The sequence below is a fragment of the Diplotaxodon limnothrissa genome, linkage group LG6, assembly GCF_057381915.1.
Source record: "Diplotaxodon limnothrissa isolate DT_005_m linkage group LG6, D_limnothrissa_male_GT1.1, whole genome shotgun sequence".
Classification (NCBI taxonomy): Eukaryota; Metazoa; Chordata; class Actinopteri; order Cichliformes; family Cichlidae; genus Diplotaxodon; species Diplotaxodon limnothrissa.
Window position 1 is genome coordinate 31705621 of NC_140601.1, and position 19410 is coordinate 31725030.

Sequence of the window (19410 nt, forward strand, 5' to 3'; positions counted from 1 at the left end):
TTCATACTGGAGACCCTTTCTTGGATATCTGCCACTGTGATGGTTACTGGACCCTGTTCAGGGAGGTCGCTGTGGTCAGCCCTCAGATCCTCTAGCCACTGAACATTGCCGTTATGGGTTGCATCCTTCTCCCATATGCTCTTCCAGTATTGCTCCGTCTCCAGCCTTGGTGGTGCTGTTCTCTTATTGTTCCCTTGCCACTGAGAGTACACCTTTGCTGGTTCTGTGGAGAACAGCTGGTTTATTCTCCTGCCTTCTATCTCTCTGGTGTACCTCCTCAAGCGGCTGGCCAAGGCTGTGAGTCTTTGCTTGGCAGTTTCCAAGGCCTCAGGTATGGACAGCTTGCTGTATTTCTTAGGCACCTTATTTGTCGCACCTTTCTGCAACTCCGTTAGTTGGCTAACCTCCCTCCGTGCTACTTTGATCTTGCCCTCTAGCCTCCTTCTCCATGGAGGGTACTGCCCCTTGTCGCTGTTCAACTTGTAGCCAAGCATCTCACTGATCACTGCTGCCGTATTGTAGATCAGCTTGTTAGTGTCGGTAATCGTGGTTGTAGGTATTGCCCGTAGTGCTGCATTAACATCATCTAGCAGACCTTCTGAGGGTACTTCACGTAATCTTGGTAACCGGCTACGGGGGATCCAGGTTTCAAGCTTGGCCATGATCCTATTTTTCAGGTCAGTTCCTCTCACACTCAACGATCCTTCTCCTATCGCACTTGGGGCTATGTACCCAATCTCGGGTGGGGGTGATGATATCGCCCCCCTGACCTGGCGTCCTGACTCCTCCTTGCCGTAGCATTTGTGTTGTACCTCGTCAATCTCTAGCTGTGAGAGCAGTCCCTTCTTTCGAATGTTGGAACACTGAGCTACTAGTTGTTTCGCCGTCATTGTGGATGTTGGGTATCGAAGAATCCATAGGTCCCTCATCCTATTCATGTAGCCCCTTCCGCCGGGGTTACTTGTGTAGTAGCATTCCAACAACGCCCTGTTTTCGTCTCTTGCCCACCGATGCCTTCCAGTTCCAGTAGCCCACTTTTCGTCAGGGTGCCCTGGTTCCTCAACACCTGACGCGGACCTTGTTGATCCGGGCGACGTCCGAGCCGGCATGCCTTCATATTTATCTGTCTCGCTCATGTCTGCGGTAGGCTTGCTTAGCATAGGGGGTCTAGCCTTAGGACCCTTACTGGATACAGACGCCCCAGGCAGGAATTGAACTTGCGATCCTCTGTTCCAAAGGCGTGTAGTCTAACCACTACGCTATCCAGCTGCTATATATATATATATATATATACACACACACACACATTAGGGGTGCAACGATACACAAAATTCTCGGTTCGGTTCGATACTTTCGTGTCACGGTTCGATATTTTTTCGATACAAAAAAAATGTTCATTATAAATATATATTTTAACTCAAAAGTACAGTTTTTAAATTTAACCCTAACCCTTGTGCGTGTTTTTGATTTTGACAGCGAATGCGCACCTGTGGACCACTTATGTGCAGCCCTGGTTATTTAGCTCGTCATATTGCAGCCACAGAAATTGTTTTGTCCATGAAACCATAAAGCTGCACTTTCTTTTTGCCTTATAGTCTGATTTGTCATAACTTCTCCGTTTTGTGGTAAGCTTTTCTTTGGCTGTCACTTCTTCACCCTGACCTGTCTTATTTGGCTCAGCAGAACTAAAATATATATCTGTCTGTGAAGGTTCTCAGTCATCCAGGTCATCGTAGTCAAATATATATCCTGCTGCTTTTACACACACTCACATAAGCTCAGCGATTCTCTGCGCGATCCACCTCTCACATGTTTAAGCTTGCTGCGGGAGATTTCACTTGTCATGTTTGCATAGTAAGCTAACAATTAATAAGACGATGTCAGAGGAATTGGTGCACAAATTATCATCACTCACAGATCAGTGCTGTCGCTCTCTATACACAGTTCGCGCAATTGCAAAGTGAAAGCAAAAAACAAGCGCAAATTCAAACGCGATTTCAATATGTCACATATTGACAGTGGCTCACCGATGCCAATGACATAATTACCCAGCTACATTTCTGAAAGAATGCAAAAGCATTGACATATATTTTTCCTTCCTACAATAGCCCGACGGGCAGGGCAGAGATAGATTTTGGTAGCCCGACTGAAAAAATCGCTAGCCCCCGGGCTAGCGATATTGCGAGCCCTGTATCTGATTGAGGAATCACTCATCTTTGGAAAAGAGAGTTTATTACAGAGAAATGTCTCTTTCCAAAATAAAAGCTATACTATCCGCTTCTTCTGGGCTATATTCTCAGCAGCATATTAAACATATAAGGAGAATCATGTGCTAACAGCTGTCTAAATGACTCGGCTAAAGTTAGTAGCATGCTTGCTTGTTTTTTTTCTGCTTCCACTTGTCTTTGCACTAGGATGATGTCGGCGTAAATGTGCAGTCATATTCGTTGTGTTCCCACTAGTGCTTTCAGGTTAATCTCGTTTAAATGACCTTAAAGCCACAAGACGGCAAATCTCCGTTAACGAGCTACCGCCGATCGCCCTGTGCATGGGGCTAGACGGCCAACACGTTAACGAGCTAACTACGCTAACACACTAGTTCCCACCCATGTAATTGAGCATTGCATGGCACATCCAACATACTGTTTTACTTTAGTCCATGACTCGCTTACCTTCAGGGTCATACGTCACATGAAAACCAAAATAATTCCAAACGCCAGATCTGAATGAGGGTGGGGGAGGTTCATGTTGCAAGGAGAGCTTAACTTCTGTCTCGCTAGCTTGCCCTGCTCCTTCTGACGATGCTGTCTGTGTTGAGCGCTCAGTGAATCTGCATTCGACTACTCCGCCTAGGCTGCACTGTCGAGCCTAGGCGGAGTAGTCGAACGCAGATTCACAGAGCGCTCAACACAGACAGCATCGTCAGAAGGAAAGTTGATAAAATAAATTACAAATTTTGTATTGTTCGATACATATGCGTACCGAACCGAAAGCACTGTAACGAACGGTTCAATATCGATACGAATATCGTTGCACCCCTAATATATATATATATATATATATATATATATATATATATATATTGTTTTTCTAATTGGTTCTTAATTATTGCTCACCCCCCCTTTCCTGGCCCTTGACGGGGATAGACCAGAAGCCATTTTGGTTTCTTCTGGTTTGACTCACATTCTGAGAAAAGGGGCAATGATCAGTGAGAAGCTGTAAAGCATCATGCCAAGAAAGACCACTGCAAATTTAATTTTTGTTTTGAAAGTGTTAAAGAAGGCACATACAGAAGGTTCAATGTATTTTTTGTGGATCTAACGGTAAATGGATTGTCTCTCATACAGTCCTTTTCTGCTCCAGTGATGCACTCAAAGTGCTGTATAGAACATGCTTCATTCACCCATTCATACAAGTGCTTTTTTTCTATGCCCAAGTGCTTCCTAACATTTGTACACAATCAAACACTACTGAATCAAAGCATTGCAGAGCAAATTGGGGTTCAGTATCTTTCCCAAGGATACTTTGGCATGCAGGCTGGAGCAGCTGGGAACCACCAAATAGTGGATGGCCACCCTGTGTTCTTTAGAACACAAATGATAGGGTGCCAAAAGAGGAGTTGTGGTACTACATAAGGAAGTCAAGAGTGACAGAGAAGTATGTGAGGCTGGTGCAGGACATGTTTGTGGACAGAGAGACACTGGAGGGGTGTGTGGTAGGGGTGACAGATGGGGTCATTTCTGAGCCCCTTCTTGTTTGCAATTGTCATATACAGGTTGACAGATAAGGTCAAACAATGATGGCTTCAGCATATTGGACAGAGGAGGCATGAGTCTTAGTGGACTATGTTTCTAGACAACATTGTAATCTTAAGGGAGCAAGTGGAAGAGAGCCTGGAAAGAAGTGGAATGAAAAACAATTACATTTGCACAAATAAAAGGGGGATCTAAAGGTGTATGAGTTCAAATACCTTGGGTCAACCATCCAAAGCAATGGACAATGGGCAAGAGAGGTGAAGAAGAGAGTACAGCCAGGGTGACGTGGATGAGCACAAGTGTCAGGGGAGCAGTAGTGAAAGAGAAAGTCTAAATAGTAGTCAGACCTGCTTTGATGTACTGTTTGGTGAAGGTGGCATTAGCAAAAAGACAGGGGTGGAGCCTGTAGAATTCCAGTGGCTAAGATTTTCATCACGAGTGACTAGGATGGACAAGATTTACAAAGAGTACATCAAAAGGGCAGCTCAGGTTGAGGAGTTGGAAGACGAGGCTGAGTCTGGGTTGGACGTACGGAGGGATAGTGGATACGCTGAGCAAAAGATGTTAAATATAGAGCTGCCAGTCATGAGAAAAAAGGAAGACCTCAGAGGAGGTGCATGGATGTAGTGAACAAAGACATGCAAGGGGTTGGTGTGACAGAAGAAGATGAAAGAGATGAGCTGCTGTGGCAACCCCTAAATGGAGAAGCTAGATGATCTGCTGCACTACAGGTCATGTGGTTCACGACTCTGTTGCCTTCTTTCTGGAACCAAGCAGCACGGTTTCTCCCACTAAACACAAACTGGATTCGATTGCCTTGTAGTAAATAAATTGCCCATTGTTTTACTATTCAATTCCATCATCGCATTCATGCTTTGTAGTTGTAGCAGTTAATTTTTGTGAATGTGCTTGAAGAGGCTTCCTGTCTAAAATAATGATGGACTTTTTAAAAAAATCTTTACTTAGTTTAGCAAATACTTACATAATGTAGATTGCAACAGTAGTTAAATAGGGGTGTTTGGGGCATACCAGCTTGTAGTCACAAACATAACTGACTGTCTTAAATGTATTGTTTAAGAGATTGCGACTATTGTGCAAAGCTATCACCTGTGAAACTGTGAATACTGTGAGTTTAGCTCAGGGGTAGGCAACTCCAGGCCTCGAGTGCCGGTGTCCTGCAGGTTTTAGATCGCACCCTGGGTTAACACACCTGAATCAAATGATTAGTTCATTTTCAGGCCTCTGGAGAACTTAAAGAAATGCTGAGGAGTCATTTAGCCCTTTAAATCAGCTGTGATGGATCATGGACACATCTAAAACCTCCAGGACACCGGCACTCGAGGCCTGGAGTTGCCTAGCTGATACAGTAAATTGCAGCATAATATTAATTTAGGTAAAAGCATTGTAAAGGGCGATTTTTCATGGAGAAGTCATGGCGATGATAATATAGTCTTTTGTCAGTAAAGTAATTCATATTTCAGTAGTGTACAGTTCACTCAGCATATGTATTAGTAATTCAAATCAGTTGTGGTGGAGTTTTTGAACTTCTTTGAATGTTATCTTTCAATTACTATAAAAATAAACAAACTAATAGTTTAAGTCTTCCCTTAGTAACTCCGATAGTATTCCTGTTTTAAAAGAGCAGTTGCACCCAGCTATATAACCTGAGTCAGGTGAACGCTTGCCACCTGAGCCCTTTGATACTGTCAGAACTGTAAATAATTAACCAGCGCGGAATTATACTGGGGCGGGACACAACTGCTGCCAGGGTTATGAAGAGGAAGCTGGAAAACTTTTTGACAGAAGACGACAGAAGTCTTAGTCCTAAGACTAAAATAACTGGAATAACGGTCTGTGATCGAATAAGACAGTTCAAGACAATTTTCCAATATAAGGGTTAAGCAATATCAGGGAGTTAAATCAATGACAGGCCTTGTAAAGTTAGAGGGTAAACGAAAAACCTGAGGAAATAAAACAGAAAAAAATGCTGAAATTTTAATTTTATTTTTCTTATCTGACGAATTCCCAATCATAGCTATGCAAACAGTTGTGTGTTAAACGTGCAGCAGATTTTAAAAAAAATACTGCAGATTTTTCTCTATTTCTGACAACAGCACCCAGCAGGTCATGGGATCCGCATGAAACGCTTTCAAATATTTGATTGGTCCCGTTATGAGAAAGTTGTTACATGATTGGCCATGACTACTGCCAGTAATCCATTCTTGCTTGTGATTGGTTACTCTGATGTTTCCGCTACGCCAGCTTTTACCGTTTTCCCCTTTCGTCCTTCTTCCTGCTGGTCTAATCGGTTTCAGTGGTGCTACACCTGCTCGTTGTTTCACAGTTTTATCCCTCTATCACTACAGACAACATGGACGATTTTGACATGCTGAACGCGCCCAGTGCTGGAAACGGTGTCGGCTCGGAGGAGGACCCCGCTGCCGCTTTCCTGGCCCAGCAGGAAAGCGAAATTGCGGGCATTGAAAACGACGAAGGCTTCAGCATCTTGGACAGTGGAGATGTCCCCTCTTCGCTAGGAGACACTAACGGTGCGTGGCTGTTATCCTCAAGCGAAGAAAATGTCGCTGTATGTTGTCTGTTTGGCGTCATTAGTGATAGAGGATTTTGTGTACGTGTAACTAAACGTTCAACATGCGGTTAATCTAGACGCTATTTTGGCCCTGAACGGACACTAAAGCTAAGGCTAACTGAGCTAGCAGATTAGCCAAGTGGACATGGTTAGCGTTGATATTAACCTGTGTAAGATTACTTTGAACTCACAAGGAACACGTACAGGTGAAACTTGAAGTCCTTTATTAATACATGCTATTTTATGCTGAAATAAGCTACTGCTGCTGGCACTGCCACTCATTGCTTTCCAATTAACTTGATTGCTTGCGGCTACATTTACAGCAGTTTGTGTCAGCCACTTAGGAAATGGGCACAGCTTAACAACCTTTGTTCATGACTTACTCATTTCCTCCAATCTAGCCTCAGTTGTAGGAATTGTTGGTCAGAAATGCTGACATCCATTATTACGAAACAGGAGTGCATTTAGCAACAGTAATTGGTGCTCCATTAGACAAGTTCAAGGCATGGTAAAAATCTCTTTTAGGACATTTAATATTTCAAGATGTTTTGTCATGTTTATGCCTTAATTTGTCTGCTTGATTTCTAACTGCAGTCTCACCTCTACCTGTTTTAGATGGTGCCATCAATGGAGAGCTTCATGGGGTAATGTCATCTGCTCTTTAGTTATCATGTTGGAAATCACCTTGTGTTTGTTCCTGTGTTTTGTGTGTATAAGTGCACAAAGGATTAAAATCTTTTAATACAGAAATTGTTTGTGTATGCACTAACGTATAGTGTTAAAGGAAGAATAAATAGAGGGATGAAAAGGATGGTCTGTACTAAATGCCTGCACCATAAAGAAGGATTTGAATCTACAAAACAAAGATAATCTCAGTGTGTTGAAGTTGCTTCATAGTACAGGGCCCACAGATGCATTGATATACAACAATGAGTGGGGCCTTTTCTGGTACAGACCTATTTGAAATTGGTAAGACTGCAGACTTTCAGCACCATGGCTGCTCATGGATGACCTGCAACCAGTTCAGTGACTCAAAGTAGTGCCTGATGGCAGGCAATTGGCCTTCAGTAAAGATCAAAGGGGGTGATTTATTAAAAAAAAAACAAAAAACATTTCACTCTGTACAGCTTACTAGCATCAGTTTAAAAACATGACATTGAAGATTCTCATGTTTGGATTTAAACTTCTTTGCTTCTTGACACATTTCATTTTAGTTATGTTCCTTGATTTCCTGGATAATTGCTGTTTGTTATATAAATATAACAAACAGCAATTATCCTTGAAATTCATTTACTTGAATACTAAGATTTGCTCAAGAGATGTTTATATATCAATTCTGCTGAATTTTCACTGTGTGCGTCATTGGAAAATACTAATTTCCTTTTAACACCGTAACAGTGATTTTTAGTAGCCGAGCTTTTGAATATTTGTCTGTTAGTCACTTCAGCTTCCTTTTCCTGTGCTGTCATTGCAACATTTCTTCCTTTCCTGTCAGTGAGAGAATCTTCTAAGAGTACATGTACGCTATGCGTATTGGGGTGTGGGGGTGCGGAAGCCAATTCCACTTTAATGACAACTTTCACATACGGGTTAGAAAAATGAAACACTGAACATGAATGGATAAATAGCCAAATCATTGGAAATATTGATAAAACTGTGCTTACCATTTTGCTCCTTTCTCAGGAAAGCAATGGTCCATCAGATGCCTATGCAGCAATTTCTAATGCAGACCGACTGCAGGCTGAACCAGAAAGTCTACGTAAGTGGAGGGAGGAGCAAAGAGAGAGGCTGGAGGAGCTAGGTAAGCACCCAGAAGAACGCTTTATTATAGGGTAGGACAGAACACTGATATGTGAGATGTGATAAGTAAAGGTAGAGATTTGGGCTGTGCTATATCACATTGTCAACGATAATATTGGTAACAATTTTTACATGATATAAATTATCATGTTGCAATACCGTTGCTATAGCAATGCAAGGGGTTTACTTTGTGAGTGACAGTGTGTGAACCCCAGGCATCTCTGATCGCTAAGCATTAGATCCTTATGACATTTAGTACCTTTTTAATAGTTTTTGATCTAGCCACTTTTGTAACATCAACTTGTCTTGTTGTGTCACTGTATGCAAGTATCATCAGAAATATTATCGCAGATTTTTTTATTGAAATATTGTTGTGTAAATGACCTTCCTTTACTGGATATTCCACATACAGTGTTAACCAATTATTTCTGTCCCTGTTTCCTTTCACATCATTATGTTCATCATCTTTTTGGGGATGTTTATTCTTTTATCAGTCTCTGCTCTTGAGCGTGATTTCTGTATTTTTGCGTTTACTTCTGCAGATGCTAACTCTCGCCAGCAGGAGACGGAATGGAAGGAGAAGGCCAAGGTGGAGCTGGAGGAATGGCATGCCAGGCAGAATGAGCAGCTGGAGAAAACCAAAACCAATAACAGGTACTGTAGTCAATGATAGTCAACGCATAGAAACAGGATGGAAGATCAATAAAAATGAAAGAAGACTGTGGGGATATGTGAGTTATCCCAGCTTAAAAAGAATGTAGATCTGTCGGTTGTGGCAGGGGAAGAAATGATGGCCATCCGGTCACTCAACTTCTGTATCCTTGAGTAAGTTTACAACTAATTACTGAAATTTGTATCCATGTTTTTTTTTTCAGGAAGAATCGGAATAACCTATCCTTGAATTTCAAGAAACACAGTATGCTGGTCTCCCCATTTGTGTGTGGCATCAGTTTTTGTTTCAGTTGTCTACAGGTTCATATTTTAAAGAAAATCCATTCTCTCTAAGGGGAAATCTCATGTGGCTTTTCACCACCTTTTTAGTTAAAATGCTATTTGACCTCCACTTATTCTTCACACTAAAAGGCGCACTTAAAATCCTTTAATTTTCTCAAAAATCGACAGTGCACCTTATAATCTGGGGCGATTTATGTATGAAAATGGACCCATTCATCGACAGTGCACCTTATGGTCCAAAAAATACGGTGGAACCCCGGCTTACAAAGACCCCATTTAACGAAAAATTCAAGTTACGAAGGCACTTAACTGCAATATTTCTGCCCGTGGTACAGCAAAATGCCCGCGTAACGAAATCTGCTGGCTGAGCCCAGAATGCTCACAATGCCTTCCAAATCATGTGAAACTCCTTGGCTTTCGTACTTGCGTTTCGCTGTTCACGTGAAAGACGTATTGTTGTTGCAGTGCGCTATTTCGTGTGCTTTTCGTTTGCAATTAGCCTATCGTTCATTCATAATGTGGCCGAAAAAACTTTCTGCAAGTGAAAAGAAGAAGCGTAAAGTGCTCTCGATGGAAACAAAGAAATTATTGATAAATACAGTGGGGCAAAAAAGTATTTAGTCAGCCACCGATTGTGCAAGTTCCCCCACTTAAAATGATGACAGAGGTCAGTAATTTGCACCAGAGGTACACTTCAACTGTGAGAGACAGAATGTGAAAAAAAAAATCCATGAATCCACATGGTAGGATTTGTAAAGAATTTATTCGTAAATTAGGGTGGAAAATAAGTATTTGGTCACCTCAAACAAGGAAAATCTCTGGCTCTCACAGACCTGTAACGTCTTCTGTAAGAAGCTTTTCTGTCCCCCACTCGTTACCTGTATGAATGGCACCTGTTTGAACTCATCATCTGTATAAAAGACACCTGTCCACAGCCTCAAACAGTCAGACTCCAAACTCCGCCATGGCCAAGACCAAAGAGCTTTCGAAGGACACCAGGAAAAGTATTGTAGACCTGCACCAGACTGGGAAGAGTGAATCTACAATAGGCAAGCAGCTTGGTGTGAAAAAATCAACTGTGGGAGCAATCATCAGAAAATGGAAGACGTACAAGACCACTGATAATCTCCCTCGATCTGGGGCTCCACGCAAGATCTCATCCCGTGGGGTCAAAATGATCATGAGAACGGTGAGCAAAGATCCCAGAACCACACTGGGGGACCTGGTGAATGACCTGCAGAGAGCTGGGACCAAAGTAACAAAGGTCACCATCAGTAACACACTACAACGGCAGGGAATCAAATCCCGCAGTGCCAGACGTGTTCCGCTGCTGAAGCCAGTGCATGTCCAGGCCCGTCTGAAGTTTGCCAGAGAGCACATGGATGATACAGCAGAGGATTGGGAGAATGTCATGTGGTCAGATGAAACCAAAGTAGAACTTTTTGGTATAAACTCAACTCGTCGTGTTTGGAGGAAGAAGAATACTGAGTTGCATCCCAAGAACACCATACCTACTGTGAAGCATGGGGGTGGAAACATCATGCTATGGGGCTGTTTTTCTGCCAAGGGGACAGGACGACTGATCCGTGTTAAGGACAGAATGAATGGGGCCATGTATCGTGAGATTTTGAGCCAAAACCTCCTTCCATCAGTGAGAACTTTGAAGATGAAACGAGGCTGGGTCTTCCAACATGACAATGATCCAAAACGCACCGCCCGGGCAACAAAGGAGTGGCTCCGTAAGAAGCATTTGAAGGTCCTGGAGTGGCCTAGCCAGTCTCCAGACCTCAACCCCATAGAAAATCTGTGGCGGGAGTTGAAAGTTCGTGTTGCTCGGCGACAGCCCCAAAACATCACTGCTCTCGAGAAGATCTGCATGGAGGAATGGGCCAAAATACCAGCTACTGTGTGTGCAAACCTGGTAAAGACCTATAGTAAACGTTTGACCTCTGTTATTGCCAACAAAGGTTATGTTACAAAGTATTGAGTTGTATTTTTCTTATTGACCAAATACTTATTTTCCACCCTGATTTACGAATAAATTCTTTACAAATCCTACCATGTGGATTCATGGATTTTTTTTTTTCACATTCTGTCTCTCACAGTTGAAGTGTACCTCTGGTGCAAATTACTGACCTCTGTCATCATTTTAAGTGGGGGAACTTGCACAATCGGTGGCTGACTAAATACTTTTTTGCCCCACTGTATGAGCGAGGTCCTCCTCCACCAAGAACTTCGTCTTCAGCCAGCATAGTCTCACTCAAAAGGCGATGGAAAATTTTGACTTACGAAAATTTTGACTTGCGAAAGACCCTCTGGAATGAATTTATTTCGTAAGTCGGGGTTCCACTTTATTAAGTTTCCCAGACACTGGAGTTATTGTTCACTGCATGTCTTCAGTCATTAAAATTACCTATACCTAAGACAAGTCTATGCAATTTGCTGTTATTTCAGGAAATTTAATAACTAATGTGTGATATTTTAAGGAAAACAAATGGAGTCAAATATTTCCTGTGAGGTAAAAACACTTTTTACTGTGTCTTTTATTATCACAGGAGGGTTCTGTATAGAGATGCACCGATTGCAATTTTCTTGGTCAGTTTAGATATTTTTCTAATCTGCCGTTACTGATTTTTGCAGGCTTTTAACTGACAACAGTTACAAACAAAACTCCACCTTTCTTCCGTGTAAAATAAACTGTAATTGTCAATAAACTTGACAATTACAGGATCTTTTTTTTTAAAATTTAAACTACTTCAGTGCAGTATAAATAATTATCTGAAAATAAGCTGTTGTACACCCACATTTACCTGAAATGACTTCACCAGATAACAAGACATTGTCTTCTTTTTCTCTGTAATTTTCCTCATAACCGCTTTGATCCTTTGCTCATCCTCAGGCTGCCTCTGAGCTCTGGATAGCTTTAGCTACTTTTCCTCTGTTAGTTTCTTTAAAATGTCCATGTTTAAATATCTCTTTAGATTTGTTGTTCTGAACGTTTTTGTTTTCTGTTTGTTTGATTAAGCCACCCTTGTTTCTTATCTCACTTCCGTGCTAACAGTGTAGCATGTGGGTAGGTGTGCAACTAATAGCCTGTGCTGCTGTATGTGAGTCATACGTACATTAAAAGGACTGGCTTATAATCGGTCATATGGGAGTCTGACTGATCACCAGACAAGGTGTAAAACACTGAAAATAAGCTGATTCCAATTTATGAACGGTCAATCGGTGCATCTCTACTTTTGCATTCATGACTTGATGCAGGTAATTTACTAAAGGTCATGACATCTCACGACACATCCTGTGGGTGACTAACAGTTTTCGAGGTAATCTGCAGAGCTCCTTTTACCGTATTCTGGCTTCAGAAACGTATAAGGTGTAGAACAGGGTAATGGGTTTTAAAAATAGTGGCATTGTAAAGCGCTTTGGGTGCCTTGAAAAGCACTATATAAATCCAATCTATTATTATTAGTAGTAGTAGTAGTAGTAGTAGTAGTATGTCAAATGCAGAATGCACAAATGTTTTTGGTTTTTTTTTTTTTTCTTGTGTATGTGGGCGGGAGTTAAACGATCCCAGATTGGAAAAATGTTCTTTTTCCTCCATGGTCCCTTTGTGTAGTGGGTGATGACAAGCCAAAAATTTAAAAGCACAAATGGCACTTAAAGTGGTCTCGTCTACTCCTCAGCACAAATGCGAATGATTCAAAAGTTGCGCTTACGTGTCAGACACTGCACTGCTGTTCAGCACAGCAGCTGTTTCACCTGTCACATGATTTTTCTTACAGCGTTGCATGCACTGATGTGGGGTTACGCTTATTGTTATAGCTATAACATACTGGGTTAAGAGATTCCACTGTTAGGCTAATTAGTTAAAAATGTGTCAAGTATTCAAAATGTGAGAGGTATGAAGAACTAAAAGTGTGTTGTGCAATGGCATTAAAGATGTAAAACTTTCTTTAAACAGTCTTTAAATCCCTCTGGCACTGATCAAACACCTGATTGGTTATATTCCTAAGCATATTATTGTACGGTAACTTGCAGTGCTTGTGTTTCCATTCCTCTTCTCCCTTTTACCACTTTCTCTCTTTTCTCCTGCCTTCTTGCTGCTCTGTCGTTTGGGCGGATATTTGTCCAGGGTGTTGGATGAAGACTTCTACAAGCAACCCTTCTCTGAGCTCATTGGTTATGTGTATGTTGCTCCAACTAACATCCTCCTCTTATTGTTTATTTGTTTTGTTTTTTTTCCCCCATTGTCAACAGCCATTGACATCACATATCTCTTAGAGCATCAGTTTACCTTCTTTCTGCTGCCATGTGTTACTTTCTCCTTCAGTCATACATTTGAAGTGCTTGGATTCATAATCGTTACTTTACCTATCCAGCTTGAACTTTTTCCAAATATAAACTGCATTTATAATTTGAACTCCATATCCATATCATCTGCATGACATTTGTGAGTTTGATGCCTGTCGGTATATTTCAGTAACGCATGCCATCACATCCATGGAAATCAAATGAATACTTTCACAACTGTGCCCATGTTAATTTCTCATTCATTTCTCTTTGATTCTCTTCAGCAACTCATTATCCAAATGCATTTCATAAATTTCTAACAATTAACACCTGCTTAAACCAACTGCGTAAAAAATTAATGAAAATGTTTTGGGTTTTTTTCCACTTAACAACTTTATTAATGTTGGTTTTCTTGTTTTACTTAAAAGTAAGATATGTAGAGATGGGTTGAAGCAATTGTGTGTGGTTTTTCTTTTCCTTAATCTCATATATTATAATCATGGCCAAAAGTTTTGAGAATGACACACTTACTGGTTTTCAAAGTTTGCTGCTTCATTGTTTTTAGAATTTAAAAAAAAAAAAAATTTCTCAGTTGTTTCTGTGATGTAAACCAGTATAATTACAAGCACTTCATAAGTTTCACAGGCTTTTATTGGTAATTACATCAACGTTATGCAAAGAGTCAATATTTGCTGGCTCTTCTTTTTCAAGGCCTCTGCAGTCGCCCGGGCATGCTGTCAGTCGACTTCTGGGCCAAATCCTGAGTGATGGCAACACATTCATTCATAATCACTGCTTGGAGTTTGTCACAGTTAGCAGGTTTTTGCTTTTTCACCCACATCTTGAGGATTGACCACATGTTCTCAATTGGATTAAGGATAGTTTCCTGGTCATGGACCTTAAATTTCAATGTTTTGTTCCCTGAGCCACTTAGTTATCACTTTGGCCTCATGGTATGGTATTCCATCATTCTGGCAAAGGCATTGTTATTCACCAAACTGTTCTTGGGTGGTTGGAAGAAGTTGCTGTTGCAGGATGTTTTGGTAGCATTCTTTATTGGGTGAATGCCATAGGCCAGGAGTGTTGAACTCCAGGCCTCGAGGGCCGGATATATCTTCACACTCCTGACACTCACGGTTAACGAATTCTTTTGATACAGTTTCCCCATGAATTACGTTTGTTTCAGGATAGGAAATCTGTCCTTCTCTCAGATTTGAAACTTTCAAACGCTTTTTTTCCTCTCGTATTCATTTGTTTTCACGGCAAAGAAGGAAATTGCTAAACTGAAGCAGCAAACTTTGTGTAGACGGTAAATCATTTCACTTCACAATGGTACTTTTGAGGTTTCTTAGTATTATATAAACATCAGCCTATAAATGATTAAGAAAACCGTAATTATTTAGAAACACATGCCAGGTTTTTTCTTAAATGCTGAATGAGCCTGGAGTTCGTTTCCAGGCAGTAGTAATTATTGCATTTATTTATTTTTTATATATAAGAAATGTGAAGATATCAAATCGTGGATACACAACTGCTTCAAACTGAGCTGTGTTCATGCTTTATTAGAATGTTAAGATGACCTGCTGATACGCCCAGCTAGCTATCGAATAGCTTGAGCTGTGCAGCCTTTGGTTCTGCTATCAAATTACTTGGGTATATCCATTAGCCTTCATTGTGGTGTGCACGTTTTGTTGCTGTCAGCTTAGTTGCCAAATGTAAGAATTTAGATTGGTGCAAAACCTGGTTTCATGTAAAGAAATTCCAGGCCTCTTGTTATTCCTACATTGCCTCCAGCATTTTAAAGTGTTTAGTTTCTTTCTTGTTGAGCTGCTCATCTGAAAATTAGCATCATGTTACCGCTGTCTTTGTGTTATTTGAATAGTCCTTTTCTCAAAATGTGCACACCCGTGGAGCTTTCCAACTTATTGTTGTACTCACCTAAACACAGAATGAAATTTTAGTCTTAGTAATGCAGAATGACACTGAATCTTAATCGCTCCACTTCCATCTTCCTCCATCTGATTGGTGTCACTCTATACCTACTATTTGGAGGAAGTGAGAATTGGAGTGTTATTTGCAAATGTAGGAACATTGTGTGTTTATAATTCATGAAAAATAAGTGAGCTGTTGGACTCTGTAGATCAGATTACTGAGATGATGCAGATGGTTAAATTTATTAACTTTATTACAGATTGAGAAGCTGATATTTTATTTATAGAAAACATAGAAGATCAGTTCAGTTTAGCAAACCAAAGGCTGCACACTAATCATTTTCATTTTTAGGAAAATAAAGCCAAAAGAAAAATGTTGCTTTTGCATGCTGACTTTAAACATCTGCATTTGAGCTCATTTTTGTTGTCTTTTATTTCACCCCCCCCCTCTCTTTCTTTCTCTCTCTCCTAAATTCTGACTTGTGAAACTGTTTCTCCCTGTTTTCTTTTCCTATGCACCTTAAAGCACACATATTAACCATCCTTGCTACCGCCTAGACCAGTTAAGTAAAAATATAAAACCCCAGAATTTCAAAATACTTTATCATTTTCACAGGGGTTAGATGCAGTTCTGTCTGTGTATGTGTTTATAGTGCATTGCAGAGGTACCCAGTTGAATAGCACAAGAGTTAGATCCAGAGCCTAGAGTTTGGTATAATGTTCCTCCTGTGATGTTGTGGTCCTTCTAGTCCCTTGTGTATTGTAGATGGTTGTGAAAGTGAATGCTCATTAGCTTCTCACCTGCCCTATTTTTCTTTGTGTACTGTGTTTAAGTTATTAGCTCAGGTGGGGTGGAGACTACAAAAGATCCTTTTAAGTAGAACCAAAGAATAGCATTGAGTTTCATGTTTGTGGATGGGGTGTCACAAGAGTTTAGCCATATCTGTGGCTTGAATCTCAAATTGCCTTGTAATAGTGGAACTGATCAATTTAATTTATTTTAATTTGTTTTTGTTCTTGTTTGCATTTGTTTAACTACATAAGTAATCTTTGTAAAGACCTTTTTTTGGTCTTTGATGGATTTAATGAACCCACACCCGTGCCTAAATATTTTAAAGTTAATTATCTGTTTGGCATTTGAGACACATAATTTCAACGTCAGCGCATTCCTTGCCACAGCTGAAACACCCCGCTTTTCTGCTTGCCAATGCATGCTTAATGCATTTTTTTTTTTTTTTCGTTTTGTTGTTTTTCTGCTAGGCTTGATTAAAAATCTGAACATGTATTACTGTTCCTATTAATCAAGGACAAGTATACAGATAACTACATATCACTATACTTGGTTCTTGTTGAGTTCCTTAATGAACAGCAATTTTATCCAGCCAGAAACACATTTTTCTTAATTTATTGTTGTTATTGTTGTTATTATTATTATTATTATTATTATTATTATTATTATTATTATTATTATTATTATTTGGGGGGTGGGTTGGTTGTTTTTGGCTTGAGCTTGATATCTCATTGTTGTGTATATATCTCCCCCTGATGTTGAGAGTAGAATATACAGGTGACTTGCTGTATTCTGTAAAGTGGGGGGCATGCCACAGGTAATGTAGCCGGGAAAGCTTGTTCCTTGTTGATTACTCAGTTTTGGGAGTAAAGATAGATGGATGTTTGTGTGTAGTGATTGGACTGTCCAGCCCTGAGGTAGACGCTGCTGAACTAAAAAAGTCCAACCCAGACAAAATCAGATGGAAAAACTGAGTTTTTAATGCCAGGCTTAAAGTTCAATTTCAGTGTAACCAAAACTGAGAACTTGAGTCAAAATTTCACTGTTGGCGCCTCTGACTTTGTCTAAAGAACTTGTATGTGATGTTAGTCAGCAGAGATCTTCTTCAGGGCTGCACAGCTGTGTATCTTACGACTTCACACACTGATGGGCTCGCTCTTCTGTCTTTTCCTCCTTTAATGCTTACAGGGCGGCTGAGGAAGCCATGATTTCAGATCTGGATGAGAACAACCCAGGCACAGAGTGGGAGCGGGTGGCACGGCTCTGTGACTTTAATCCCAAGTCCAGCAAGCAGGCTAAGGATGTGTCCCGCATGCGTTCGGTCCTCATCTCCCTGAAGCAGTCCCCACTAGTCCGCTAGACACCCAAGGCTGCTCGGGAAATCATTCCATATCATCTTTTTCCATGACACGTCAACGAAACCAACTTCTCATGCCCCTCCATTTGTATTCTGATATCAAGGGGCACTTACACCCCTGTGTCTATATCTGTCAGTCATGCACAGCCTTGTTTCCCCCACCTCACAGGGTATAGTCACTTGCCTTACCCTGATGTATTTCCTCCTGGCAGGGCTGTAAAGATTAGCCTTGATGTACCTGCTCACTATTTTCTGCCCCTTAAAGATTTTACCTATACACCTCTTTAATAAATCAGTCAAGACTTTGTTTCCCTTGTTTAGTAAAAATGAAATCAAGGACAGATCTACACAAGGTCTCAAGGTGTGTGTGACAGTTGTGCAAGGGTGGTGAGTTGGGACACGAAAAGGGAAGGGCTGACATTTGTTTGGGCCAACAGCTACACTACAGTGCTTTACAATGCCCCCCCCCCCCCCCCCCCCCGATATCATTCCTATAACGCTGTGTTGTCACTGTTAATCTGTCAGCCTCATTAATATTTTTACTTTTGAGAGTTGATATTACATGGTTTCATTCACATTTCTTTCCGCAGCATGTCCAGTACAAAGCATTTCTGATTTTGATTTGAAGGACCAAACTCTTCAGACAGAACTCCAAATTCAGTGTGTGTACTTTAAACTGTGTGTAGAGCCTGCTTGTGGCATATTGTGTTAAACTATGCATTTCTTTTGAAAGCCTCTCCCCCTCCTAGTCAGGAACTGAAGTCCAGTCATTACAATAAATGTGACCTATTTGTATGTGTGTTTAAACCTCAGCAGTGTATGTACTTGATGCGTGTACCTATGTACATAAACAGAAGGCAATATATATACATTATATAAAACATTTGTCACTAAAATTAGACATTTGTGGGTTTAAAGAGAACTAGATCCTAGCCAGATGTTGGTTGACCATGTTTGTTTGATGTCCATTTGATTTCAATATCAATAAAAAGTAAATTAAAGATGTTGTTCTGCTGTCCTTCAACTTCATATTGAATATCTAGTCTTTGTTTAGCTTTTTTATTTTTTATCTTGAGGTCAGAGTATAACTCGATATTGCTTCAAACTAAGGGGAAAACAATCTCAGATTTGCATTAAATGTTTTTATATGAACTTTACCACATTGAAGACTCCTTTTTACTGTCATCTAATGTAAATGTATTGATCAACATTTTTATTTATTTTTTGCAACAATGGTGACATTGCAACATCACGCCGATGTCATATAAAACCTTAAGGTCACACCACGGTCTACCTGCTATTAAATGATATGAACACCTATGTACTATTACACTATCAAAAGTACACAACCCCCCATTATTGGGAGACCGTTAACAGAACGCAATGATGTAAAAGTCTCAAACTCATATTCTCATACTCACAAGATGAATAAGTTTCAACAGACAGATTTTACTATTTTACTTAGAACTCTGTTCAAAATGGTTTGGGTGTTCATATGTGGAAGTTGCAGATTGTAATTGCTCCTCAGTCAGATGTAAGACTCAAAAACCAGTCTTATTTGTAATCATCTATTGTCCACCTGAGCCTTACAGAGTTTGATTTCTCAGACTTTTCATCTGATTTAGTGCTCAGCTCAAATAAAAATCTTTATTTTGGGCAATTTTAACATCCATGTAGATACTAAAAATGACAGCCTCGACACAGCATTTAATCTGTTAGTAGACTAACAGATTAAATGCTGTGTAGATTTAGTAAAATGTAAAAGAACCCACCCACCACTTTAATCACTCTCTAGATGTTGTTTTAACATATGGCATAGAAACTGAACCTTTAATAGTGTTTCCTGGAAACCCTCTCCTGTGTGGTCATTTCCAGCTAACATTTAAATTTACAATAATTGATTACACAGCAGTGGGGAGTAGATTTCACCACAGTAGATG

At 40.4% G+C, this 19410-nt stretch overlaps 1 protein-coding gene across 1 annotated transcript; it reads left to right on the plus strand.

Moving 5' to 3' along the window:
* Nucleotides 1-6044: 6044 nt before the first annotated feature.
* clta (clathrin, light chain A) lies at nucleotides 6045-18428 on the plus strand. Its single transcript, XM_085356155.1, has 5 exons — nucleotides 6045-6304; nucleotides 6961-6989; nucleotides 8029-8146; nucleotides 8688-8799; nucleotides 17302-18428. Exons 1-5 carry the CDS (start codon nucleotides 6127-6129, stop codon nucleotides 17471-17473), a joined length of 609 nt encoding a protein of 202 aa, XP_085212281.1. The 5' UTR covers nucleotides 6045-6126; the 3' UTR covers nucleotides 17474-18428.
* Nucleotides 18429-19410: the final 982 nt, after the last annotated feature.

Coding starts and splice junctions, on each gene's coding strand:
- clta (XM_085356155.1), top strand. CDS start 6,127: ATGGACGATTTTGACATGCTGAACGCGCCCAGTGCTGGAAACGGTGTC. Junction 6,990..8,028: donor TCAATGGAGAGCTTCATGGG/GTAATGTCATCT, acceptor CTCCTTTCTCAG/GAAAGCAATGGTCCATCAGA. Junction 8,147..8,687: donor AGAGAGGCTGGAGGAGCTAG/GTAAGCACCCAG, acceptor TTACTTCTGCAG/ATGCTAACTCTCGCCAGCAG.